At 40.9% G+C, this 12518-nt stretch overlaps 1 protein-coding gene across 1 annotated transcript in view; it reads left to right on the forward strand.

The window, feature by feature from the left end:
- Positions 1-5098, forward strand: part of LOC128666863 (cytochrome P450 2A4) — a 78446-nt gene extending 73348 nt beyond the window's left edge. The window contains exons 9-10 of the mRNA XM_053721664.1: positions 3415-3556; positions 4317-5098. Coding sequence (XP_053577639.1) covers positions 3415-3556; positions 4317-4498 — 324 coding nt within the window. The 3' untranslated portion in view covers positions 4499-5098. The remainder of the gene's footprint in view (positions 1-3414; positions 3557-4316) is intronic.
- Positions 5099-12518: the final 7420 nt, after the last annotated feature.

Here is a 12518-nt window from a genome sequence, read left to right on the forward strand (position 1 = left end):
TGAGCCTATAAACATGTCACTGTCATTAGTACACTTTAGTCCTAACAGGAACTAATCCCATACAAATCTCAATGTCATTAGTGCACTGTGGTCCTAGGAAGGACTGAGACTTAAAACATGTCACTTTCATTAGTGTACTTTGTTCCTAGCAGGGACTGACCCTTAAAACATGTCACTGTCATTAGTACGCTTTAGTCCTAACAGGGACTGAGCACATAAACATGTCACTGTCATTAATACACTTTAATCCTAGCAGGGGCTGAGCCCATAAACATGCAACTGTCATTAGTACACTTTGACCCTAGCAGGGACGGAGCTCATAAACATTTCACTGTCATTAGTACACTTTAGCCCTAGCAGAGACTGAGCCTATAAACATGTCACTGTCATTAATACACGTTAGTCCTAGCAGGGACTGAGCCCATAAACATGTCACTGGCATTAGTAAACTTTAGTCCTAGCAGGGACTGAGCCTATAAACATTTCACTGTCATTAGTGCCCTTTAGTTCTAGCAGAGACTGAGCCCATAAACATGTCACTGTCATTAGTGCACTTTAGTTCTAGCAGAGACTGAGCACATAAACATGTCACTGTCATTAGTACACTTTAGTCCTAGCAGAGACTGAGCCCATAAACATGTCACTGTCATTAGTACACTTTAGTCCTAGCAGGGACTGAGCTCATAAACATGTCACTGTCATTAGTACACTTTAGACCTAGCAGGGACTGAGCTCATAAACATGTCACTGTCATTAGTACACTTTAGTCCTAGCAGAGACTGAGCTCATAAACATGTCACTGTCATTAGTACACTTTAGTCCTAACAGGAACTAAGCCCATACAAATCTCAATGTCATTAGTGCACTGTGGTCTTAGGAGGGACTGACCCTTAAAACATGTCACTCTCATTAGTACACTTTAGCCCTAGCAGGGACTGAGCACATAAACATGTCACTGTCATTAGAACACTTTAGTCCTAGCAGAGACTGAGCCCATAAACATGCAACTGTCATTAGTACACTTTGACCCTAGCAGGGACGGAGCTCATAAACATGTCACTGTCATTAGTACACTTTAGCCCTAGCAGAGACTGAGCCTATAAACATGTCACTGTCATTAGTACACTTTAGTCCTAACAGGAACTAATCCCATACAAATCTCAATGTCATTAGTGCACTGTGGTCCTAGGAAGGACTGAGACTTAAAACATGTCACTTTCATTAGGGTACTTTGTTCCTAGCAGGGACTGACCCTTAAAACATGTCACTGTCATTAGTACGCTTTAGTCCTAGCAGGGACTGAGCACATAAACATGTCACTGTCATTAATACACTTTAATCCTAGCAGGGGCTGAGCCCATAAACATGCAACTGTCATTAGTACACTTTGACCCTAGCAGGGACGGAGCTCATAAACATTTCACTGTCATTAGTACACTTTAGCCCTAGCAGAGACTGAGCCTATAAACATGTCACTGTCATTAATACACGTTAGTCGTAGCAGGGACTGAGCCCATAAACATGTCACTGGCATTAGTAAACGTTAGTCCTAGCAGGGACTGAGCCTATAAACATTTCACTGTCATTAGTGCCCTTTAGTTCTAGCAGAGACTGAGCCCATAAACATGTCACTGTCATTAGTGCACTTTAGTTCTAGCAGAGACTGAGCACATAAACATGTCACTGTCATTAGTACACTTTAGTCCTAGCAGAGACTGAGCCCATAAACATGTCACTGTCATTAGTACACTTTAGTCCTAGCAGGGACTGAGCTCATAAACATGTCACTGTCATTAGTACACTTTAGACCTAGCAGGGACTGAGCTCATAAACATGTCACTGTCATTAGTACACTTTAGTCCTAGCAGGGACTGAGCTCATAAACATGTCACTGTCATTAGTACACTTTGGTCCTAGCAGGGACTGAGCTCATAAACATGTCACTGTTATTAGTACACTTTAGTCCTAGCAGGGACTGAGCTCATAAACATGTCACTGTCATTAGTACACTTTGGTCCTAGCAGGGACTGAGCTCATAAACATGTCACTGTCATTAGTACACTTTAGACCTAGCAGGGATTGAGCCCATAAACATGTCACTGTCATCAGTACACTTTAGTCCTAGCAGGAACTGAGCTTATAAACATGTCACTGTCATTACTACACTTTATTCATAGCAGGCAGTGGCGTCACTAGGGTTGGTGTCACCCGGTGCGGTAAGTCATGGTGTCACCCCCCCCCCAGAAAGCAGACACACACAAAAACACAGGCAAACACACATACAAACACTCAGACACACAAAAAATACTCAGATGCACACACAAACACTCGGAAACACACTCAGACACACACATAAAAACACACACACAAAAACACTGAGACACACAAAAACTCAGACACACACATACAAAATATGTAAACTGCACTGCATTAATTATGAAGCTCATGCCTAGAGCTGCTCCCTAGCTCAGCAGAACATCAAATGAAAGATAAACAGAGCACTCTAAAATAAATCACTGAAGAAAAGGTTTAGGCGCGCAAACTATGAAAATTCTGCTCTCTGACTCTGTTCCAAGTCTGTCAGTGCACAGCCCTGGGCCGCATGTCACTGAGCAGTGAGCACAGATAGGCAGGCAGGTTTAGGCTAAAAGCGCAACTTTGCAAGCCCCACGGCACACCCACAACATTCATAGTGAAATTGGGCAGGGGAGGAGCAAAGTACAAACAAGCAAAAGCAGCCAGGAAAACTATTTGTTGAAATTGCAGCACTGGCTCAAGGGGCAAAAAAATTGTGTGTCTACAACTTCCCCAGTCCCACTAATGTTCACAAATGCCAGACTCTAATAAAATAATCTATGCATCTCAACATTGTATTTCTTTGAATTTTTTTTTTTTTGGTGTCACCCCCTGGAGGGTGTCACCCAGGTGCGGCCCGCACCCCCCGCACCCCCTAGTGACGCCACTGATAGCAGGGACTGAGCACATAAACATGTCACTGTCATTAGTACACTTTAGTCCTAGCAGGGACTGAGCACATAAACATGTCACTGTCATTAGTACACTTTAGTCCTAGCAGGGACTGATCTTATAAACATGTCACTGTCATCAGTACACTTTAGCCCTAGCAGGGATTAAGACCATACACATGTCACTGTCATTAGTGCACTGTGGTCCTAGCAGGGACTGAGCACATAAACATGTCACTGTCATTAGTGCACTGTGGTCCTAGCAGGGACTGAGCACATAAACATGTCACTGTCATTAGTGCACTTTGACCCTAGCAGGGATTGAGCACATAAACATGTCACTGTCATTAGTACACTTTAGCCCTAGCAGTGACTGAGCACATAAACATGTCATCATTGGAATTGCAGAGCAAATTGAAGATGTATAGTAATACTTTCTTTCTTTAAGGGTACTCTTGTGCTTTCTATTTTGACCTCTGTCTTGAAAGATCCCAAATATTTTAAGAATCCTCATCAGTTTGAACCTGGGCACTTTCTTGATGAAAATGGCTGCTTTAAGAAAAATGACGCCTTCATTCCATTCTCTCTAGGTAACAACCCTATGTTAAATTCACAGATGATTGGTAGCTGTTGTTTTCTGAGAAATGGTCATAGAACACTGGTCACAGAATTGTAGGCAGCTACAATAAGATTATAGGTGCTCCCTAGAAATATGGGTTAAAATTCCATTGGTGGGTGTTTTCTGGTTAGATTTGGACAATGATGGACATAAACTTTACCGTTTATTTTTAACATCAAACTGACCTCTTTTTCTTGGTGATCCTTTGTTGAAATGTAGCTCCTTCTTACGGAGAGGAATTTATTTGCAACAATGTTTATAACAATGTTGCACATATAATGCTCAAGACAAATGGACGCTCCTGAGCCTATCTTAGTATGCTCTCATGGAAAGAAACAAATGATTGAAGGACAAAGATGTTGATTTGATAACAGAAAATTAGATAGTTATATTTGTATGTTCTATCTGAATCATGAAAGTTTAATTTTGTCTTTCATGTCCGTTTGATTCATATTTATATCTAAACCTATGGGGTGAGCAGTACTGCCATTGAATGACTACCACCCAGCAATTAAAAAGGTCTTGCTGGTGGGGGGCTAGCCATGCATTCTAGCACCAACCTTCTTGAATGGTGCAAAGATAGACTTTAAGAAGCAGTTTTGGGAGGTGAGATGGCTGTAGACTTTAAACACATATCATAAAAATGTTGTACTATGACTGAAAAAAAGGATGTTCTTATTGGCTAAATATTTATTTTAAATTGTTTTGATGTGGCTTCATTCTACCTCCAGGAAAACGAGCTTGTCCTGGGGAAGGCCTGGCACGTATGGAGATCTTTCTCTTCCTTACAACTATTCTGCAGAAGTTCACACTGAAAACCACAATGGATGTAGAGGACATTGAAATCACCGCAGAACCTAATACTAATGCATCAAGACCCCGTAACTACACAATGTACGTTGTTCCTCGTTGATGTCTAACCATATTTGGTAGTCAGTTAAATTAGGATTATAGATGGACCAATAATGTTACCCAAAAAACAAATAAATTGATACAACCTATAATTATAATGTACATATAAGTGCTCTAGGGTTTTTCTATTGTTTTTTTTACTAGCGATATCTACATATAGTTTAGCCCAAGTATAGAACATTATTTTTAAAAATTTGAAAGACGAAATCATTTATTTCTCTAGCTAACAAAAATAGCTTAACACTTAAAATAGAATATGACTTCTTATCTATATAAAAAAATCCACAAGAACAATAAAATGTTAGAACATTTCTTGTACAATTAGTAAATTGAATTTATTAAACAAAAGTAAAATTAACCAAAATGTTGTCTGTATATTGATATCGGTTTACTTTTATTTTGTTGTGTTTAGACCATGCACCATTTTCTAAGCCTCCTGTGTACAGTTTTTATGTAAATCCACTTGGTCACGTTGTTTGTGGTACTATGCACAATATTCCTGGTGACAAACTGACGTGATCTATACCATGACATAAGTACCACACTTACTGCCACTAATATCTGTTACTATACATCCATGTATCCAGCTGCTTTTTTCCTGTTGTATTACTGCATTGTTAACCTACCTTTAAATAATTATTCCAATCATGTTCCACTTTTATTATGCTAAGTAGAATAAATTAATATTACAATTACCTGATATAGGTTACTTTAATATATATTTTTCTTTCTTCTTAAGCTGCTACTCATGACATTTATATCCAAAAAGCCATACCCTGAAGATAGTTCCAACCAATCAAATTCTAACTTTGTGTTCCATCATCATCTGGTTTAAAGGGACAGTATACACTCATTTTCATATAACTGCATGTAATAGACACTACTATAAAGAATAAGATGCACAGATACTGATATAAAAATCCAGTATAAAATGGTTTAAAAACGTACTTAGAAGCTTTCAGTTTAGCTCTGTTGAAAAGGTAGTGGGAAAGCCCACTGCAAGTGGGAAATAAGACACTCCCCCCCTCCCCCTTCTTTTGCATATGAAAAGACCCTTTACACAAACAGGAGCAAGCTGGAGAAGGTAGCTGACGGTATTCAAATAAAACTTTGGGGCTTGGTTAGGAGTCTGAAAATCAGAGCAATGTTATTTAAAAATAAGCAAAATTATACATTTTTTTAAAAAACAAACTTTATGGGCTTTATAAATAGATCATCTACAAAACATTTATGCAAAGAAAAAATGAGTGTATAATGGCCCTTTAACACAATCCCTTTAATGTGTCTGTAGATGTTGTTGTTCTACAAGAAATTTATTTTCCCAAATCCATCTGACTTCTGTGGCCCCATTCTTTTTTTCTAACATTTCACATCTCATAACTTTGCGCCGTTATAACTTTTAAAGCAATATTTCAATCAGACAGAGCTAATATGAGTGTTACTGTACTGTGACATATATTTTTTATGTTTTTTTCCACTTTTTATTTGAGCGTAACAGTTAACCAGAGCTCTGAAGCCACCCTAACCCAACAAGAGTAAATTCTGATTGCGCTCACGCATTCGTGTTCGCATTCTCTCTCTCTCAAACTGTGCAGTTTCTGAGGAACCTGCTATTACAGAGCATGTGCTAAACTCAGTGTATACGTATATGAGTTTGTGATTGGCTGATGGCTGTCACATGATACAGAGGGCAGGCAAATTGAAGTGCTGCTCATTAAAGATTCAGAGTAAGGGATCGATTCATTAAGCTCTGTATGGAGCTTGATGCAGTTGATTCCGCGCGAGCCTTCGGTCATGCAGGAAACAGGAGTTAAGAAGTAGCGGTCTTAAAACTGCTGCTCCTTAACTCGTCCGCCACCTCTGAGGCGGTGGACAGCAATCCGCCCGATCGAATACGATCCGGCTGATTAACACCCCCTGCTAGTGGCCGATTGGCCGCGAATCTGCAGGGGCGGCATTGCACAAGCAGTTCACCAGAACTACTTGTGCATTGATAAATGCAGACAGCGTAGGCAGTTTGCAGCATTTGGAAAATCCATGTTACAAATGTCGCTTTTTTGCCTCTCTAGGCAGGGACGGTGCTAGGAGTTTTTTGCTACACAGGCAAAGACACATTTTGCTCCCCCACCCAATAAATTATATACCCTGCCATTTCTACCTTGTAACAAAATGGAATGTTCTAGTGATGTGTTAAGCAGCTATAAATAACTATTGTATCTATAATGATAGAGAAAATAGATTTTTATTATCAAATCAAATTCTTTACTGTTACTTTTATTTATTATAATGGTTAATTTCTGCATGCTATAACATACCATGTGGTGGCTCTGCACAAAAAAGTAAATCAGTGGTGGCTCTGCATAATCAAACAGTTGTGAAAAAATATAAAAACACACAAACCTGGAGGCAGGATGACCTCTTTTCTTTTTCACCATTATACCAAGACTGATACTACCATGTCTAAGAGGAAAATGTATCAAGGTGCAAGCAGACAAGTTTTCAGAGAACCTATCCACCTGAAATTGCCACTTGACAAAATTTAAGACTGCAGAAAAGCTCTGTTGTTCAAATTTGAAACACTAGAAACACAAAGTAGCTCACCCCTTCCTTCAGTGTAATTAAAAAATACATGCACATATAGATAAAAAAAACATAAGAGAGTGTATCAAATTAATAAAATAAAAATGAAATAACAAAGGGTCCAATAGTGGTCAATATGGTGAAGATCCCCAAGTGCTACAAATGCAAAATGTCTCAAAAATGTCTCATAAACAGAAGTGATCCCAATCCATGAGTGGATAAAATCAATAACACTCAGGCAATATCGCCAAAAATCCAAGGTGCCATATAAGCATGTAGAGGATGCAGGAAATTGCAGCGCCTTCAGAAAAGTGACCGAAAAGCTTCTAGACACAGAAAGGAAAAGAGAAAAAGCGCACCTGCGACTCACGTTAAAAGTACAAATTATTTAGTATAAAAACCCCTGTGTAAGACAGACACTCACAGGATATAAATAAAATGAGAACAATATTAATCAAGGAGCAAATTCCTACCTACCGTCTCTGCTTGTCTGATCCTGCACACTTGAGTGGTTCAAATCCTTGCTGCTGATCCGCCCGTGGCGTTCGACTTGACAGCATGGTCCATACTCTGGTAACTAGTGTCCACAGATGAGCAAGTCAGCCCAGTAGAAAGACCCACCCGGCCAACAAGCCAATATAGATAACGGCAGATGGGAAGGGCCACAGGATCTCAACGCGTTTCTCTTCTACGCAGCAGAGCTTTTTCAAGAGGATAATGTAACCAGTGAGTTACTCCATTATAAATAAAAAGAGAGAAGTGCTCAACCAGGGAACGGACAATAGCATTATAGCTTGTTCTATGGCTAGTTACCACCCAAGAAACAGCCTCTTTTTGCTCAACATGTGCCTTTCACATAGAAGAACTTTCCTGTAGTATATCAGTCTGATCCTGACTTAACAATACATTCAAGCCGGAAATACCAGGCAATCCCTCTCTGATTGAGAGAAATGGCAAAACCCCAGATGTACATTTCGGCCTAGTGTGGGCTTCGTCAGTGAGGTGCAGCCATATCCCTCTAGGCACACTGAGTAATAGGTCCACATCTGGATTCCCGCATCACACTTAGGGAGACTTCCCTAAGAGTCATAATTTGTATAAATAAAAAGAGAGAAGTGCTCAACCAGTGAACGAACAATAGCATTATAGCTTGTTCTATGGCTAGTTACCACCCAGGAAGCAGCATCTTTTTGCTCAACATGTGCCTTTCACATAGAACTTTCCTGTAGCATATCAGTTTGATCCTGACCTAGCAGTACAGTCCAGCCCGAAATACCAGGCAATCCCTCTCTGAATAAGAGAAACAGCAAATCCCAGACGTACATTTCGGCCTAGTGTGGGCCTCGTCAGTGAGGTGCAGCCATATCCCTCTAGGCTCAATGAGCAACGGGTCCACATCTGGATTCTCGCATCACACTTAGGGAGACTTCCCTAAGACTCATAATTTGTATAAATAAAAAGAGAGAAGTGCTCAACCAGGGAACGAACAATAGCATAATAGCTTGTTCTATGGCTAGTTACCACCCAAGAAGCAGCCTCTTTTTGCTCAACATGTGCCTTTCACATAGAAGAACTTTCCTGTAGCATGTCAGTCTGATCCTGACTTAACCATAAAGTCCAGCCAACAAGCTACTGAGCTGTTGTTCGTTCCTGGTAGAGCACTTCTCTCTTTGTATGCAAATTTTTATGACCCTGTGGAGGTCTCCCTAAGGGTGATGGGGGAAACCAGACGTGGACTCCTTGCTCAGTGTGCTTATAGGAATGTAGCTGCACCTCACTGGCTAGGCCCTTAGAGGGTAGAAACGATTTTCTGTGGTTGTCATGTTCCTTGTTCAGAGGAGAATTGCCTGGTATTTCGGGGTTGGACTGACCTTACTTGGCGGGATCTGACTGATATGCTTTAGGAAATGGAAAGCACAACTGGGCTAAAAGAGGCTGCTCCTAGGTGGTAACTCACCATAGAACAAGCTATTGAGCTGTTGTTCGTTTCTGGCAGAGCGCTTCTCTCTCTTTGTATGCGAGTTACTCCATTATATCTGTGTGATTGGTTGTGCCTCCTCTATCACAAGATCCAGGCACGGCCAATCACATATCATAGAAATCATATCATTCACCAGCAAAGTATGAAAAATAAATACAAAACTGTTTAAAAACCCTGACCGTTGTTAAAACCATCATGTTAGCATAAAATGAGTACAAGCAACCTTATTAAAACTCAGTTTTCAAAAAACAAATACAGAACAACATATAATGAAATCTGACATAAGAACCCAAACTATAATGTATAGTCTCTGCTGTTAATAGTATAAGGCACAATATACAAGGATAATGGAGCCTGGAGGTGGATTGCAGCTACAGCTTTCAGATCAAATGGTAAACAGGAACCCTTTATAAAAGCATGGTATATATAAAGTTGGGGGAAATCTAAGTATGCAATATATGTATAGTTATCTTTAGCATAACCAGTACCAGACCCTTTATACTCATACTATATTTAAATATCAATCACACTTCCACATATAAATATATTTATATACTACTCATTTCCATTACTAGTGTTTTATGCAAGATATTGACCAACATATGATTAAAAAATGAATGCCTGAATATCCAGAATAATATTTACCCCTTTTAGACGTAAACTATCCAACTCTTTAATCCAAAAGGTTTCTCTACGTCTAAGCCATAGCAATCTATTAGTATCCCAAACATTGGGAGCTACCCATTCCACTATTTTGACTTCTAAGCATTGTGGGTTGCTTTGATGTACATTCGTAAAATGATCAGAGACACTGTGACCACTATAGGATGCGTCTATATTTCTTAGATGTTTGTAAATTCAATATTTGATCTTATGTTTTGTTTGCCCCATATAGATAAGGTCACATCTACACTTAATCTGGTATACCACATAAGAACTGTTACAATTGCATCTGTCTCTGAAATAAAATATTTTGGCTCCATCAAAGTTAGTAAATTTAGAATTATCTTTCTTGATAAAAGGTCATAAACAACAATTTTTTTTTTACATTTGTACATAGTAACATAGTAGATGAGGTTGAAAAAAAAGACCTAAGTCCATCGAGTTCAACCTTTTCAAATCGAATGTACAAAAAAGCTCCAGTTTATCTTAAATTAATCACATCAAAAGGTGACCCATTTAATACAAGCAATCATATCCATGAATTCTGTTTTAGCCAGAAATTTATTCAAACCATGGTTTGTTTTTTTTACAGTTTTTGTGTGTGAAAATTCTGGTAAATACAAAACAAAGGATCAGACCCGACCTAGGGGTTACAGAATTCGGTCGGGAATAGATGCAAATATAACAACTTTTCAACATTTTACTCAGGCATGGTAACAGTTATGGTTCCTAAAAGGAAGGGGATAGGGAAGAAGGATAAAGGAACAGCATTGTAGGGGAACATCCTTAATTTTAATTTCCCTTTAAGGGAGACAAGGCAGTTGGTCAACGTACTAACTTCAAAGGTTGTTTCAGGAATCTCAGAACTAGTATGTATGGAAGTAAGAGTCAGAAGGGCATTAGGGAACATGTGTTTATTATCGAGTGAACTAGTGCGTTAGTGCTCTCCCAGTCTGGTAGAAGGATATTACGGGGTATTACCATGGAGGGCGACATCTAGGAGGGGCAGGGGGCCACCCACAGTCTGCAGGAGTAGAGCCCCAGTTTTCCGCAGTAGGGCAAAGTAGGGGGTGAGGGCGGTCAGCTGTACCACGGTTAAGGGCCTCACTGAAAGTATATGGAGAGAAAGTCTAATACCTCACCTCTGATGCAGGTCCCAGAAGGGGAGGAATATGCGGGTAGGAGGGGGAGGGGCCACAGTCTCTAGTCGTGGGGATAAGGAAGGGTATGACTCCGGAGCAGGTTGGGTCACAACCCTTCCGGGTTCTCATAAGTCAGGGGATAATCTATTCATCTGGGGGGCTGAACATTTCGGATTTCATGAAAGTCTCCCAGGGCTCCCAAATCAAGGCATATGCACCCATTTGTTTCTTAGCCAGATACACCCCCCTCCATAGATCTGAGGTATTCAACTACATCAAGAACACCTCTCCACCTCGGGGGTTGGGATTTCTTCCAAATTCTAGCTATTAGAAGTTTGGCAGAGAGGAGAATGCAGACCAGTAGGCACTGACTTTGGGGAGGGATTCGCCTAATGTCGATATGGAGCAGTCCTATGGAAGGAAGCGTGACATTCGGAAGGCCTAGACTGGTGCAGAGGTGTCGCGTCTTGGCCCAGTAATTCTCAAGGAGAGGGCAATCCCATCATATATGTGTAGGGTCGCCCCTCTCCCCACATCCCCTCCAGCACAATCCCGAACATGTGGGGTAGAACTTTTGTAATTTGGTGGGTACCAGATGCCATTGTGTCAGAAGCTTATAGAAGAGTTCATACATCGTGACGCAGTGTATGGCGGACCTGGTGGTAGATATGGCGTGTAGCCATTATTGGGTTGTAAACTCCCTTCCCCATTCTCGCTCCCACGCTAGAGAGTGGGCAGTCTGGAAAGACGATTCCTCATCTGAGAGATATTGGTAGTGGGAGGAAAGAGGTTTATGGAGTTGGAGGTTAGCTACACATCTGGTTTCCCATGCTGTTAGGTCTCTAGTTGTCTCCGGAAGGAAACCCCAGACCTGAAGCAGGGATCCCAGTCTGGTCAGGTCAAAATGGAGTTTGGGTGGAAGTTCTCTCTTCACTATCAGGTCTGCCTGGCTCAGTAAGCTGTCATTGTAATAGAAGTCGCCAATTGTTTGTAATTGCGAAGTTCTCCAAATCCCGATATAGGAGTTGGGAAGGGTTAAAAGAAGGCTCGCGACAGGTTGAATTGGGGATGCATGGGGGGAGATTTTATTGCAGTTGCGTAAGCGCAACCTTGCGTTCCTGCAGTCCCTCACAATCAGGTTAGGGAGAGTCAGTGGTTGGAGCCCATGAGTCACCATCCAGAGGAGATCTTCAATCCTGATATGGGCCTGGAGGGAGGCTTGTTCCAGTTCACGCCATCTGGTCTGTGGGAGTTCAGAGCCCCATTCTGACATGTGGGTGATCATTGCAGCCTTGTGATAGAGCCTAACGTGTGGAAGGCCAACACCCCCTCTCTCCACTGGCCTATGAAGGATATGAGACACTACTTTAGGCCTCTCACCTCTCCACACATAGTTGGAAATAAGTCATTGGAAGTGGATGAGGGTGACCTGGGGTACCAGGAGAGGGAGGCAACAGAAAAGATAGTTGATCTTAGGGAGTATCATCATCTTGACCGCGGCCACTCGTCCAAGCCAAGAAACCTCCTCATATCTTTTTGACCCAAGAAGGTAGTACACTTCTTTTAATAAGGGGGAGTAGTTGTCTGTCATTATCGTATTTTTATTGTGAGAAAGAAAGCGCTTAATCCCCCTAGTTGACCACTTAAAGGGGTAA

The sequence above is a fragment of the Bombina bombina genome, chromosome 7 (assembly GCF_027579735.1).
Source record: "Bombina bombina isolate aBomBom1 chromosome 7, aBomBom1.pri, whole genome shotgun sequence".
In the NCBI taxonomy this organism is placed as follows: domain Eukaryota; kingdom Metazoa; phylum Chordata; class Amphibia; order Anura; family Bombinatoridae; genus Bombina; species Bombina bombina.